This window comes from Phaenicophaeus curvirostris, chromosome 6, assembly GCF_032191515.1.
Source record: "Phaenicophaeus curvirostris isolate KB17595 chromosome 6, BPBGC_Pcur_1.0, whole genome shotgun sequence".
NCBI lineage: Eukaryota > Metazoa > Chordata > Aves > Cuculiformes > Cuculidae > Phaenicophaeus > Phaenicophaeus curvirostris.
Window position 1 is genome coordinate 60,424,900 of NC_091397.1, and position 15,927 is coordinate 60,440,826.

The window sequence follows — 15,927 nt, forward strand, 5'->3', positions numbered from 1 at the left end:
GTAAACACCACTCTATCATGTTTAGCAGGGGTCAAAGAAGTAGCTCAGTGTTTAAATTTTGCCAAAGCTTCTCACATTCTTCTTTCCAGGTCCCTGTTTTCTAAAATACATCTTTCCTTTTGTCTTCTTTATAAACACACACTTTGGGAAAAATGAAAAACAAAACCCAAACTAATTTCAGATGTATGCAGCTTTCCAGGATAGAAGTTTATCATCTCTGGTAACATGAAACATTTCTGTGGACTGCTGTAGACCCTTGGTGTGCAAAATAGTTCAGTTCTTGGCACAACCTCAGCCCTACAAAGGAAAACACCAGCACTGCCAAGTTTTAAATGCTGAGATTTGTCTTCTTTATCCTCTGCCAGACATTTCCCAAGAGGAGCATCTCTCCAGGGCCAGGTTGGATGGGCCCTGGGCAGCCTGATCTAGTGCGATGTCCCTGCCCATGACAGGGGGGTTGGAACTGGATGATCTTTAAGGTCCCTTCCAACCCAAATTGTTCTATGATTCTATGATCTCCCACCAGCCCTTGAAACCTGGGTGCTTGAAACTGTCAGAAATTTGCTAAGCTCATTCTGCATTAATGGTACCAATTACAGTAGGCTGTAATTATTGGAGAGCATTGTAATTATTAGATTACGGGAGGAGGGTGAGGGGAGACCTTATTGGTGTCTACAACTACCTGAAAGCAAGGTGAGTGCTGGTCTCTTCTCATGAGTGAGTAGTGACAGGATGAGAAGAAACAGCATCAAGTTGCACCAGGGGAAGTTTGGATTGGATATTAGGAAAAATTTCTTTACCAAAAAATTGGTGAAGCATTGGAACAGGCTGCCCAGGGAAAGCGGTGAAGTCACCGTCCCTGGAGGTGTTCAAAAAATGTGCAGACACGGCACTGTGGGACACGGTTTAGTTAGCACAGCGGTGCTGGACCGAGGGTCGGACTTCATGATTTTAGAGGCCTTTTCCAACCTTAACGATTCCGGTACCTGAAGGCGGCCTGCAAGAAAGCTGGGGAGGGACTAATTACAAGGGCACGTGGTGATGGGACTAGAGGCAAGGGGTATAAATTGGAAAGGGGCAGATTTAGGCTAGACATAAGGAAGAATTTCTTCCCAAGGAGGGTGGGGAGGGCCTGGCCCAGGCTGCCCAGCGGAGCTGTGGCTGCCCCCGCGCCGGAGGGACCCTGGGCGGCCTGAGCTAACGGGGGGGCCCCTGGCCAGGCCGGGGGGTGCGACTGGCTGGCCTTTAAGGGCCCTTCCGACCCAAACCGTTCTATGATTCTATTACTAAAGCAAAGGTATAAAACATTCTTGCGAGCTAAGGAAATGACCAAAGCATTCACGGTAAACAATTTGACGCTGGCTCTTTCGCAGTACTTTACTGCGTGTTAGGAAACAAACGGAGTTGCAGGTGGGAGGAGAGCAGGACGCCGCCCGGCTCCGGGGCCGCCGGGGACACCGAGGAGCCTCTTCCTCCAGCTCCCGACGGGAACCCCTCGCCGGCATCTCCCCGGAGAGGCGGGCCGAGCGCCGGGAGCCGAGCGGGGCCGGGGGAGCCATGGCCGGGGCAGCCATGGCCGGGGCCGCCCCCGCCGCCCTCTGGATCTGCGCCGCCCTCCTGGCCGGCCGGGCTGCGGCGGGGCCACGGCGGGGAGGTGAGCGGGGAGAGAGGGGAAGGGGGCGACGGGTAAGGGGGTGCGAGACGGGGCGAGAGACTGAGAGAGGGGGCGAAGGACGGGGAGAGGGGGCAAGAAGGGGCGAGGGGAGCGCGAGACGAGGAGAGAGGATGCGAGGGATGGCGAGAGGCGGCGTTAGGAAAAAATTCTTTACAGAAAGGGTCATTGGGCACTGGAACAGGCTGCCCAGGGAGGTGGTTGAGTCACCTTCCCTGGAGGTGTTTAAGGCACGGGTGGATGAAGTGCTGAGGGATATGGTTTAGTGTTTGATGGGAATGGTTGGACTCGATGATCCGGTGGGTCTCTTCCAACCTGGTTATTCTGTGATTCTGTGATGCGAGGGATGGCGAGAGGCGGCGAGGGGATGCGAGGATGTGCGAGACGGGGCGAGGGGCTGAAGAGAGAGGGCTCGGGCTGCGAGCGGGGTGTCCCCGGCGTGAGGCGAGCGGGAGGGCGCTGCGGGTCGGGTCCCGGCTGCGTTCGCGGCCGCCCCTGGGCTGCAGCGCGTCCTGGCCGGCCCCGGGGAGCCCTTGAGCCCTTCCCTGCGCCCGCACAGCCGCTTCATCTCCGGGCCGGTAATTAACACGTAACTTGTTCTGCTGGAAGAGGTTTAACTGCATGAAGTGACATTGGAGGGGGCAGATTTAGACTAGACGTAAGGAGGAATCTCTTCCCCGTGAGGGTGGGGAGGCCCCGGCCCAGGCTGCCCAGGGGAGCTGTGGCTGCCCCCGCCCTGGAGGGGCCCTGGGCGGCCTGGGCTGCTGGGAGGTGCCCGCGCTCAGGGCAGGGGGGCTGGAACTGAGTGATCTTTAAGGCCCCTTCCTACCTGAATCATTCTGTGATTCTATGAAAAGCGGAATTGCTACTGGCACAGCGCACCTCACCTGCAGGGGAAACCTGCAAGTGAAAATGGAAGACCGGGAGTCTTAATTCTCCCTCCTCCTCTTCCTTATGCTCTCTACCCTCACCTGGACCTCTGCAAACCCACCTCTGTAGTGCTTCACATTTCTGAGAGAAAATCCACATCAAAAGTTGCTATGATAGCATATTCTATTGAAAACTGGTAGCAAATATTCTACTAGTGTATGCCATGCTTGTGTTTATAATGTTACAAAAGTTGGATTCTTTTGTGGCTTAGGGTCACATTCTGTGTATTTGGCAGCACCAGGTAGGTCTGGGATGGTTCCAGCTCCCTGTATTAATACTGATGATAACCAGGAAAAAGCAAATTTGGAATCAAATTCTTCCTGGCATGCAGAGACCTCAGTTAAAGAATAGTAAATAGCCTTTAGACAGTATATAGGATGTTTGGGGAAAGAAGCACTAAATAAATAAATAAGGTCAGTTTCTAGGGAAACAGCTGCATATAGATTGTGTTTCTAGCAGACAGTATGTAGTATTTGGACCTCCAAACAAAATGGGAGAGTCGGACTTCCTAGAAATAAGTCTCTCCTCGTAGCCTGTGGTGTGTGTCTCCGCAAGGTTAATTGAACCAATGGTGCATGATCTGACAAAGAGGCTGAATTTCACACAAAGTGTTCATTTGTGTTCTTTGTAATTAGACATTTAATTTCATTGTTCTAAAGCAAATATTTAAATTTAAAGTTACTACATCACTAATACAGGTCCTAAAAGAAAAAAATTAGAAGTAACATTCCCATACGTATAGAAAGATTTCCATCAAGAATAATCATTCTTAAAATGTTAATTCTGTTCAAACTAACATGAGTTTTCCATTTTGCATCAGAACATGTCAGAATGTTTTGTGACTGTGGAAGAAGATGCTGTAAGTCAACAGTAGCATATATGCCTTATCATACTTTAATATTCTTTGCATACTAGGCACAGGTAGTAGATAAGTTTGCTCTGCAGTTAAGTTTCCTTAGCACTTCCAAGCAGCAAACCCTGTTTTCAGTTCCTTATTATTTTGTCAGACTTGACTCACTAGGTTGAAAATTTTTGGGTGTTGTTTGAAAGGGTGCTTATATCCAAATATCTTCTATTTTATAAAACCCGAATAAGGAAATTATTATCTCAGTTGAAAATTTAGCCAGCTCCCCTCTTATGTGCCTGTGACTTGAGTGGGTCTGATCTGCAGGGGTAATATTTTCACAGAGAATCCAAGGGTCAGTATTGTGGATGTGTCCATAAATACAACAGTTTTACTTGTTTCTGCTGTTGCTAGAGTTAGACAACACATCAGTAACACATTCAAATGTGTAATAAAATACTTTAATTTGTATTATTCATGATGGTAGTTATTTTCAGCTGTTTGCAGAGTTGTAAAGAAAATGAAAGACAAAACAATCAACCACTGTTAGGCAACATGAAATTTACAAGCAATAACTATGGAAACACTAGCATACTTCCAAAAAGGAAGAAAGAATACACGAAGAGCTGTGTGACATTTAAAGTGATGTGCATAATAATAAGAAATACATAATTTGATTTTTAGTAGGATTTATAACCCTATTACAAGTGAGTACAGTCAGCTGTTTTAAAGATCCATCAAACAATGATCTAATTAAACTGTGGAGGAAAAGAAAATAAAGACTTGTTTTATGTCTAGCTTGATTTATTAATGGGAAAGGTAACAGATATTAATTGTTTCAGGAGTGATTCAGTTACAGGAGAGGAAGCTAACGAGGGTGCTGTATGAAAGGGAGAATTCCAATAATAAGTGGAAGACAGGAAGAAAGTTTCACCACGGTTCATAAACTGCTTGCGCTGAAGCTTGCTTGGAAAACATTTCAATAACACACATGACTGACCTGTGAGTCTTCAAGGGCTTTTCTTCAAATTCCAATGAAGGATAAATTCTCAGTAAGGTCAACTTGTATGGACGCAAATAGCCTACAGGCTACTACAAGCACTCAGAGGCACAGTGGTGGCACAGTCAATCACATTGACTTCCATCTGCCCTTAGAGGATAGAAGATAAAGCTATTGTTACCCGCCTGGGTAGCCTGAAGCCATATCGGATTAAATCTTCAGCCTTTGAAAGACTATAGGTTTCTCCTACTGTGCTTTAAAGAGATGAGTTTTTCACTGGGGCATCTTCTCCTTTTCAAGAGGGGAATTACCTCATTTCAAAACTGTTTTATAATAGTGGTTGTCTGAACAGTGATAAGAAAAATGTTGAAGATAGTGCAATATTGCATTATTGAACCAAAATAAGCTTGTAATCAGTAATGCAATTACCATATGCAACATACGGAACAAATACAAAAAACAACTGGGAGTGAGAACTGAAGACCAGCCTAGTAATATTAAAAATGTAAGATTACAGGGCTTTGCTTATGGTTGCATTTTTTAAAGTCATTAATAACACAGCAGAGTCAAGAGTTAAGATTAACTCCTCCTGAGGTAAGATTTAGATCCTCTCATATGTATGACACCCGATTTTTATTTAGGTTCTGAGGCTTCATAAACAGTAGAAGTAGGAAGTCAGAATCCAGAGAGAAAGTATAAACGTATTCCTGTGTTTTTACGTCTGGAATAAATGCCTAGCTTGGTTACTAATTTGCATTTATTTGGCACATGATAAATTCTATTACATTTTAGAGTGCTAACACACCTATTTGTTGTTCCTAAGACTTAAATTAATTTGGCTTTCAGTAAAAGTATTCTTAAATTGTATTGCAATATCTCCGTATGTTCCAGTTAAAAATACTTAACATCTTTTCTAACACGCTTATTGGACATTCCATCTTGATACTCAAAATACTTCTGCTCCACAGTTCTTGAATGCTCTCCTGATGGACATCAGATCCTGCAGAACCCTTACCGAAGTGTTGATTTTGATTCATCCCTCCTCCAGCAATCAGCTATTCAGAGTTTAATATGTGACCACTCCCTGACGCCAGGATGGTATCGCTTTATGATTTTTGATAAGCCTGCTGTGATGCCAACTCAGTGTGTGGAGGTATAGTTACAATTCACTTGTTTATGAGAAATACATAGTTTTCGTAAAAAAGTTTTCAGGAGGATAGGTATAAGAAATTAATACAATTATGGAGACTAATATGGAAAAATGCAGAGCACCTTTTCTCTTTAAGTACTTGAGTGTTGAAATATGTTAACTGGACAATAGAGTCGTGTGTCATGAAAACGTTACACTGAATAGGCAGTAGCAGAGGGTGATAAATTACATCTCTTTTAAAGCACTCAGAAACTGTTATTCAGAGTCACTGCTAAAGACTATTTTCTCAGTGGCAACATAGCAGGCATGTCATTGTATAAAACTGCAACTATGTGATGGTTAGTCTGTTACGAGGGCCACGGGAAAGCAGTGTAAAGATTTGCAGACACACGAACTCAGTAATTGTGGAGCTTTTAAAGTCATCATTTTAGAAGAGGTTATTTCTAAGATGACTTGAACTAACAGAGCTAATTGAAGGTTAGTTGCCTTGTCATCTGCAAGCCCCCTAAGACTCAAGAATTACTTGGAATGTTTAATACTTTAGACTTGGATTTAGCTTGGTTTTGGAGTTGTTCCAACATCTCTGTAATACTTATATTCTAGGGAGTATATCTTTGTAGTTTCCTATTTTAAAACATTTCCTTGTTTAAAAAAATAAAAATGTCATTACAATATTTTAACTGTGATTTTTCTGATGAAGCTGCTTGGTCACACACTCTTAAAAAAAGAAAGAAAAAAAGCTCAACAGTGAAAGACTTTCAGAGAAGTACAAAGCCATTAAAGCATAGTAATAAAATGAGGTTCATAACATCCTCTTTTATTTCTATTTGTTTATTTAGGTTTTTATTCAAGTTCTACGTCATTATAAAATACCTTTAATGTACAGCTGACTCCAGGACTCAAAGGGTTGTGTTGCAGAAGCTGTTGTTATCCAGGCTTTTATAGTGACAAAAAATAATTATGATTCTTGAAGGAATTTCTTTCGGTTAACTTTAATACAAACAAATAAACTAACTCTCAAAATATATTTTCTCAAAAGGGATCCTTTTATGCAAAGAGCCAGCATGATAAACCAGGGAAAAGAAAACAATGTATTTTCCAGACCATCTGGGAAAATTTTTGGATTTCTGACCAGAGTTTTCAGTGCTTAGTAAATATTTGGTAAAAATAGGCTACCATCCTAATACAGAGGGATCCAGGTAGTTGCAGTTGGAGATTGATTCAAAACTTATTCAGCAAATGGAATTTATGCATTGACATCTGCTTCTTTTCCTCTGTTGACAAAAACAAGACAATTGTTTTGAAAACATTAAAACCAAACTAAAATGGATGTCTCGTTTGGGAACTTTCCTCCCGTCTTTCCCTCTAGGAGAACTTTTATTATAGCTATATTTAATCCTTGTCAAAGATTCTGAATCTGTTAAACAATCCATCCTATTTCTGTCTACTGCTTATTAATTCTGTTGGTCTTACGAATCAATGGTGGGCTCAGATATTCTAGATTAAGGAAAAAAAAACCAAACTTTAACATGAGTAATGGCTCAGTGAGTCTGCATTAGTCTTTAGACCATGAAGTCTAAAGATGAGATGAACTGAGACCTTGTTTCACTATGTTGTCAAAGAAAGGAATACTTGAGGGGATGTATGGAGAAGAGGTTCTCAGAATCTCTCAAGTTCAGATTTGCAGTTTTCATATAAATATTTTTCAAATGGTGGCTTTAACACGCTGTGCCCTTCAAGATATTCCTCCTCAGTTTGTTTTCTGCAGCACATGAAAGAAGGGAGGTGATCTTTTAACTCATTCTGGTAATCCATGTACCAGATTCCTTCTTTGTCTCATTTTCTCAGGATTCATTTTTCTATATTCCACTGTTAAACTCGGGGGTCTGCTAAATCAGATTTACACTTGGGTTACTTACTATGATTGGTGCTACTGTTAAATTGTGACCTACGTGGCAGCTTCCTTGACCTGAAGCCCTCACATAGCCACAATGGTGAGGAGTGAAGGGGAACTAACGATTCCACGGCACACTTCTCACTCCGTGAGGAAAAGTACTGAACAAGTCTTTGTTTGGAAGAGAGGGAACCACAGCTCTCTTAAATCACCTATCAAATCAGCATCTGAACTGCAGACCTTGTGAAACCCACTGCTTTGTAAACACCAAAGGATTTAGAGTTGATGCAAAGCTGCTGTGGATATTACAGGGATGCGACAAGCTTATCTACATCTAAAGGTGGGGAATTGAAAGATAAACAGGGCTTATCAGGTGTCATGCATTTTTGACTGAGGTTATAAGTCAGTATCCTTGCATCAGCTGGCCATATCCATTAGATGAAATACAGGAGGTTAGCTGAGCCTTCAGCCTACAGCAAAGGGCAGATAAAATCTGTCACTTTTAACACCTGTAGTTAATACTCAGTATATATATGTTCTACCCTATTTGCTGTGCTTCAGTTGCATTCACACAGTCAGTGACTCTAAATTAAGGGGTGTAGACAAACTTATTAAGCCGTAACAAAAGTTTTAGTTTTTTGGGGGGCCAAACACTTGGGTGTGGCGCTCAGTTAAGTTCTGCATGCACTGAATTTTAGCCTGTCTTTAGAAACACAGATTCATTAGACTCAAAGGACTTAAAGTCTCTTGTGTGTATTTGTGTTCAGCCTTGCAGGGGTTGGGGGAAGTAAGCAAGCCCTCAGTTATACTGTCTAAATTTTTCTAAAAGCTCATGCAGGAAATTAATTGAAAACATATGCACCTCTGACTAAAGCACAACAACAGTTTGATATAGCATTAACCATTTTCTAATGTTTTTCTCTGGTGCTGAAGCTGAATCATTGTGGTACTCAAGCTCCTGTCTGGTTGTCTATGACGGAGTCAGAATCGATGCCTCGACCTGGTGAGATCAAACAGTTAACAGCTTGTGCTACATGGCAGTTTTTCTTCAGCGCTTTGAAAGACTGCTGTCTTTTCCGGATTCCTGTCAGTGTAAGGAACTGTGGAGATTTCTTTGTTTACTTACTGCAGCCCACCCAAGGATGCATGGGGTATTGTGCAGAAGGTGAGAAAATGCATGCTCTAACTCAGATAAGTGTGGTTTTTTTCAGTAAGTGTGTTTCTCTGCTATTTGGCTGAGTGGAAATGTCTGGATATGGTTATGCATGCTAAAGTTTCCTGTGATCCTTACTTTTAATACTGATTCAATACAAAAATGGTTTTATATGGTAGGGTGGGTTCACACCACCCCATTTTAACTTGCATTTAGTTTTTCAAGTATTGTTCGAAGCCCAGAAACTTAAGAATTGAAATTTTCCATATAAAGAGGTGGAGATATGGCAAGTCCAGCAGTCAGAATTCATAGTACGTACAATGGCACTTGTACTCTGCAAATACCCATCACTGAATATGCATTGAATTTTGTGTCAGAGTAAATTTGTTTAAGAGCTTGACCCAACTGTATTTATCAGTTATTATTTAGTACTGTTAGGAATATTTTCCTTACGGTAACACTTCTATCTTATTTCTGGAGAGTATACATGTTGTTGTAAATTCAACACAGAAATGCTTTACTGATACACACTTTATCAGTTTTATGAGAAGGAACTGAAGTCCTTTTGTGATGTGTCACATTGTCTTGCACCGTTGTGCGCACAAGTGTGTTGGTGTTGACCGCTCAAAATTTCAGTCATTCATTATTTATGCCAGGTGTTTTAGATAATTTAAGGAAGGGGTGGTTAAATCCCTACAGTTATAAACACTATGAAATAGTGACAAATCAATGTAGCAGGATATTCTTATTAGCTGATATAAAACACTTGGTGTAATGCGCTCAATCATATTCTTTATTACTGACTGCTTGCGAGATCATAATAGCAAAACTATCAGTGGGTTTTCTGGTGCTTTCATGGCCAGTTATACCTTTATGTCCGATTGTTGAGGAATTCTCTAAGGTTTTATTGACAGAAAACAAAAATACTATAAATGGAAATTTTCAGCATGCAAGTGACTGAAGCAACAAAGAACTGCACTGCAGGACTTTGCATTTGCTGTTTGGATGATTTCTTATGAAGAGGATATAAAAACCATAGGCAGTGAACAAGCAGCTTTTTACTGCTTCAGAACAAAGTAGGCAAGAAACGTAACTCTTTTGGCTCTGCTGAATACTGTAAATCTGAAACATCTTTTGAGTTTAAAAGCCTTCTTTTAAGATGATGTGTTTATAAGAAGTGCTTTGTGCTCTTGTGCTGCTTCTTCTATCTAGGTTACCAAGCCTACTGTGTTTTCTCTTTAACACTTGATAACTATAAACACTTGATGTAAATTTTTGAACAGTCTCTCCTCTACATGCTAAGGAATTCAAACGTTGTATCATTGAAGCACGGAACAACAAAATCCACTCTTCATTCTTTTTGGTCATGAGGATCTTCAGTGTTGCTGCTCTCATTTTGACTTAGTTTGAGTGGAGTGACTAACCTCTTCTTCAGTAACAAATGCACTGGTATTTTAATGTTTAATAAATGTTCCACTTTTTTCTCTTTTTACTGCATTCAAAGTACCAAACAATAGCACTGCACAAGCACTTTTTCTTAGGCCTCTGTAGAAAAGATGATTTTTTTTCAAAGCAGGTCGGCACTGAATTTGGCCGTTTGGATCTGGGGAGACAAACTCTGTATTCAAGAGAATAGTTTAGTTCCTTTTTATTCATTATTCACTGTTCCTTTTATTGACTAACAACATCTAAAAGTGTTGGCTGGGTGCATCTGCTGTTAAAGATGTAGAGGTGATAGAATGTTCTGTACCCTTCCTCCTAGATGTAGCCAATCTCCTTGTGATTTCCAATGCAAGGCTTTGTACTGACTGCTACTGTAATTACATATGGATTGGATTACACAATTGCTTCTGTTCTACTTATTTACGCTTCAATTAGTGACATAGACCATAATTTAAAAGCATTCATGTACATATCCTGTACATGTGTAAATTTAAGAACAATTTGTAGTTGTTCCAGAATCAAAGCCACAGACTTGTGATCCTGAGGGAATGGAAATTCCAGGCATCTGCAGCAGTGAGTATTTTGGTTTGATTTTTCAAGATTTTCTGTGCATCTGTGAACCAATAATGTCAACATTTAGTCATATCCTGTCTTGAATAAAAACGTGTTCCTCTTATTAACAGTATTGCTTGATCTATTTCAAAATGAGCAGTTTGGAGGTAATTTCAGACCTTGGATCACACAAGTACTTTCTCAGCATAATGTTCAGAATAAGTACCAGAATGTTAAAACATAATTTTAATAATCATAAAATCACAGAATCATTTAGGTTGGAAAAGACCTCTAAGAACATCAAGCCCAACCATAAACCTGACTCTGCCAAGTCCACCACTAAACCATGTCTCTAAGCATCTTTTAAACGCTTCTGGGATAGTGACTCCACCACTTCTCTGGGCAGCCTGTTCCAATACTTGACAGCCCTTCCACTGAAGTAAGATTTCCTAATATTTAGTTTAAACCTCCTGTGGTGCAACTGAAGGCCATTTCCTCTTGTCCTATCACTTGTTCCTTGGGAGAAGAGACCAACACCCACCTTGCTACAGCCTCCTCTTAGGTAGTTGTAGAGAGCAATAAGGTCTCTGCTCCAGCCTCCATTTTTTGTAGGCTATACAAACCCCAGTTCCCTCAGCTGCTCCTCGTAAAACTTTTGCTCCAGACCCTTCACCAGCTTCATTGATTTAACGAATACTTTGATTCTTTGGGAGTCAAATACAAGATGAATCTAGGAGTCATGCTGTTGCTTATTCTGTTCCTTCTTACGTAGCCTGTTTTTTTAATTTTTGCTTTTTTCGTCCCCCTTTCCTCATAATTAGAGAAGGTACTCTTCTGTCTGGCAGATTCCTTTGCATATTGCCCTCTCCTGTCTGATAAAATAATTAATTGCATTTGATTCCCTTTTTTTAATTTTTTTTCCTCTCTTCAACACTTTGTTATCAGCTAGAATATAATCAAGGCTGATAAAGAGTTTTTTCTTCTTTTAATAATTAATAAAAAGAACATACACATTTCCCTGATTCTCTAAGCAATTATGTAATAGTTCCACGTTTTAAAAAAGGTAAATATTATTGCTGTATTGCCAGAATATATGTTAGTGTTACTTCATCCAGTATTGTTTTTGTGCAGAATAAAAAGCACAAACCACACTTCTGTTTGACTAGGTAACCCGGCTCCTTCATTATCTCCATCTGTGTCACCACCACTACCAACCATTCCTGAAGTTGTAGCAGAGTTGATCAAAGGCAACACTTACCTAAGATGTACCTTTGGCATTCCTTTTGCAAACAGCTCACTCGGATTCATTGTAACTTGGTCAAGACTTTCTCCTGAAGGTATCAAAGAAGAAGTGAAACATGAAACAGCAGTTCATACCTTCTCTCTTCTTGAATTAGATGGGATAAACGTGAGACTTGGAGACAGAGTATGTTACAACATAATTATAATCTCTTTGTGTCTTTGTAAATGTGGCTCAGTAGACATTAACGGTTATTAGAGACAAAGGTCCAGCACCTTGCTGTATAATTTTTCTTGGCAGAAGCATACAGCCTCTGGTTGTTGTTCACGCCAACAATGCCCATAGGAATGTGGAAATGATCACAGAATATATCAGTAATTGCCATTGTGGTTTTGAGACTGTCTGTCTCAGTACAGTATAGTGTGCCTTCAGGAGATAAATGTTTATTCAAGTTGCATCTTTTTTACCCTCTACTGTGATTTTGTTTGATATTGTAAATTAAGAGGATTTTGGGATGCAACTGTGTCTTAAGTGAAAGGCTGTAAGAACCAGGAGTTATGAGAAGCTGTGTTCTTGATTCATTAGACAGATTTCTTTTCTCTGAATCTATAATGAGCCTCTTATTGATGGTTTTGTCTCTAGGATCAAATTTAAATGGTTTAATGTCAGCTGTCAAAAGCAGAAGAGTACCTGCATTACCTTCTACGGTAGCAGAATCAAGATGTGGGCTCTCATGGTAACTTTTAGAAGATTAAGCATTGGAAAATCAACAAGCTTCCTACCTGAATATACCAAAATGCTGGCTAATTTTTCTTGGTCAAAATAAAAAAAAAGCATATGGCTGGTGTGTATATGCATGTGTATTAAGGCAAAGCCAGGCTACTTAGATGGCTTATGGACAACCATAGCAATTGCTAATCCTCCAAAGTCCTTTGGGGACTTCATGAATAGTTGCCTGACTCTGGTATCTCAGTGAGAGTCAAAAGGAAAGGGACAGTCTTAAACTACCTGCTGCTATTATGAATCCTTCGTTTTTGCAGGATCTGAAAAATCACATGTGTAGTCAACACATGTGAAAAGGGGCAGAGCAAAATAAACAAAGGAAAAATGCAAGCATGGAACTAGTTCAGTGGAGGGAAATCACAGGAAATTATTTAGTTTGAAAATGATTATCCAGGCTCATAATATCTGGAAAAGAGTGTAGTAAGAAGAGTAGGAGGAAGATATGGTTGTTCTGCATAACCTAAGATCCAGTGGGGTCTAAACAAAATTAAAAGGCAAAAAAATATGAAATGGACAAAAAGAAGTAAATAATGTGTAATAAAGTATAGAATGCATTTCCACAAGATGTTATGGGGTGCAGGAATGTTCCAGAAGATTTTTTAAATCCACGGAGAGTTTAGTGCTTGTTAAACGTTACGGTTTTTATGTGACCTTTAATTCACAAAGTCTCTGCACCACTGGTGCAGTATGCCGGGAAAGGTCTTAGGATGCTCGATCTGTTTCTGTGTTTTTCTTCAGCAGCATCACTGGTATTTCATAATCTCTGATGAAACAGAAGACTGGATGCAATGAATCCATCAAAACCATGATGGTTGGGGTTTGTCTTGACGTGACCACTCTATTCCAAAAGGTATTCTATTATGCTGGTTTTGCCCTACAGGTCTACTGTAGCAGTTCTGCCTTTTTCATGGAGAAGCCAGATGTACAAAGTTCTTCCGTTGAGAGCAAGGAATTTTTTGCTGGCATTAAGGTAATTTTGAAAGAAAAACATGTTTTACTTTATTGTAGTAGAAATCTTTCTGGATGTTCTACGACAGTCAGTCTTCTAACTAGAAGGCACTCAAAATTAATATGAATTAGCACGGTATGTTTTTGGCTGTAGTGAACTTAAATTTGTCAAAAAGCAGAAGATTTAAAGTTGTTTTATGCTTCCCGGGTACTAAAGGTGCAGGAAGGCTGAATCAGCAACTCACACCTGTAGTGAAAGCTTCGATTTCCAGCAGCTAGGGTTGACTCTGATGCTGCGTTTGTAATCAGGGAGGGCCACGACTCAGACCTAAGCCTCGGTACATTGTTCTCCGTTGCGTTTAGTGGCTGCTGGCTTTTCTGACGTGATTCTGGCCTTTGCCAACAGGCTCTTCCAGCACGTGGCTCTTGGGGTAGCCGGGGCCAGGGCCTGTTCCCAGCTGTCCATAGGGGCCAGAAAGAGTGAGGCCAGTCTGGTCTGGGCTTAGAGAGGAAGAAGTGGGACATGAGCCATGCCACTTGGTCAGAGGCCAAGCTCCAAATTCAGTTTAGTTCCTCCTGTGGGTATAGCTGTAGGGACCCATTTGCTGGCCGGGAATGGGACCTCAATCCCAGAAGGACATCAAGCATGTCATTGCATGTTGGAAATCGTCCCGTTGATTTAAGAATTTGCTCCTCATAAAGTTAAGCCTGAACTTATGTTTCTGCAGGATCAGGGCCTAGATTTATTTCCTGTACGTGCACGCTGCAAAGTGTGAATGCGTTATTCTTGTTTTTTTCCTGTGAGTCTGCATTCAGGATTTCACCCAACGTGTAGTGCTTAGTTACTGATCTCCAGTTGCGTTTTTCATTATGCATCTACAGTGAGCTGTGTTCTAAGTTTGCAGAGAGGAATCCCAGGATTCCAAATTCTCCGAATTCTTTCTGGGCATTTTACCTCTAGGTATCTTCTCCCTCCCATGCCCCCAAACAGTACACCAAGCTGTTTTTATTTTAGTTTCCAGAAGTTCCCACCTTTTCAAGGCCCCTGCTGCTGTGTCCTCATCTTCTCCCCAGTATAGTGCTGATAAAATAATTAGGCGTGATCAAGTGGAGGAGGCCACATACTGTACCATTGCATCTCTTTTTGTTTTTTTAATACGGTACTGGTAACTGGTTAGTAAGCAGTGCTGTAGTTTACTCAGAAAGTTTACATTTTAAATACCATTTCTTCTGTGCTAGCTACTTCCTGAAACATATCATATAGCAGAAGATGGGAAGGAATATGGACTGGCAATACAAAGTAGCATTCCTATTCCTTGTCCTGAGTTTAGCCGACTTGAAAGTGACTGCAAAATCTCACTAACAGTAAATACTGTTGATGAAGGTAAGTAGTATTCTTACTTTTTTTACATTTTGTATGTTTAATAGTAGTGTTTTTCTAAATATTTCCACTGATCTCCTTTGGAGAAGCTGGTACATTGTAAAGTACTTTCTAAAGTGTTAAAACAAAACATGCACAGGCTGTATGTACTCCTGCTGAAAGTATGGAGGAATGTGTTCACAATCCATTACTTGTTGACATTAGCAGGTGGTTTGGGCAGCTATAGATATCAGAGCCGTATTATTTAAGCTGAATAGACAGAATATCCTAATACTTGCAAAGTTTGTAATTCAGTTCATTTTGTTCACCGTTGATGTTGCAGGTATTGTATATGCAGTTGTGACATCTTCGTCTTCTACTGTTAATTACTGTTTTGTGTAGTACTTTCTCAAACACAAGTCCTGGGAGCAGCCTTGTCTGTGCAGGCAACTGGTTTTATGTCACATTAGCAAGTCTACCATAATTTCCTTTTGTCTGTCAAACCAAAAACTTCAAACCAGTTTTATCTGATGTTTGTATAAAGATGTAAATAGGGGGTTTTGCCTGACCAAACCTGAGAAAAATGCATGATTATTTTAATTTATGAAAATGTTTGTAAATAAGTTAGTATCTGTATTAACAGTAGTAAACAAAATGTGATTTATTTAGAAGAAAACTCACTAATGATGTGTTTTCATTAAAACAGGTAAAGAGCAGTTAGTTTTAAACTTGGCTCTCTCTTCTTGTCATGTGGATCTTCTCCAGAAACCTTGCAATAACGGAATCTGTAGTCAAGCTGTAATTTACTACACTGCTGTGACAGACTTTATGCAGGATGGAGACAGAATTACCAGAATTGCAGTCGAACCTATATCCAGTGGGAATTTCTTGTGGAATGGTTATGTTCCAGAAAGCACACAGGTTGAAAACCTTCATATTAACCTCTGTAAACTGGCAA

At 40.6% G+C, this 15,927-nt stretch overlaps 1 protein-coding gene across 1 annotated transcript in view; it reads left to right on the forward strand.

Annotated features, from left to right (window-relative positions):
* The first annotated feature begins 1,572 nt into the window (after positions 1–1,572).
* VWDE (von Willebrand factor D and EGF domains) overlaps positions 1,573–15,927 on the forward strand; it is a 36,350-nt gene continuing 21,995 nt past the window's right edge. The window contains exons 1-8 of the mRNA XM_069860370.1: positions 1,573–1,654; positions 5,415–5,599; positions 8,424–8,655; positions 10,594–10,659; positions 11,805–12,064; positions 13,542–13,631; positions 14,849–14,993; positions 15,676–15,890. Of these exons, the coding sequence (XP_069716471.1) occupies positions 1,573–1,654; positions 5,415–5,599; positions 8,424–8,655; positions 10,594–10,659; positions 11,805–12,064; positions 13,542–13,631; positions 14,849–14,993; positions 15,676–15,890 (1,275 nt within the window). The remainder of the gene's footprint in view (positions 1,655–5,414; positions 5,600–8,423; positions 8,656–10,593; positions 10,660–11,804; positions 12,065–13,541; positions 13,632–14,848; positions 14,994–15,675; positions 15,891–15,927) is intronic.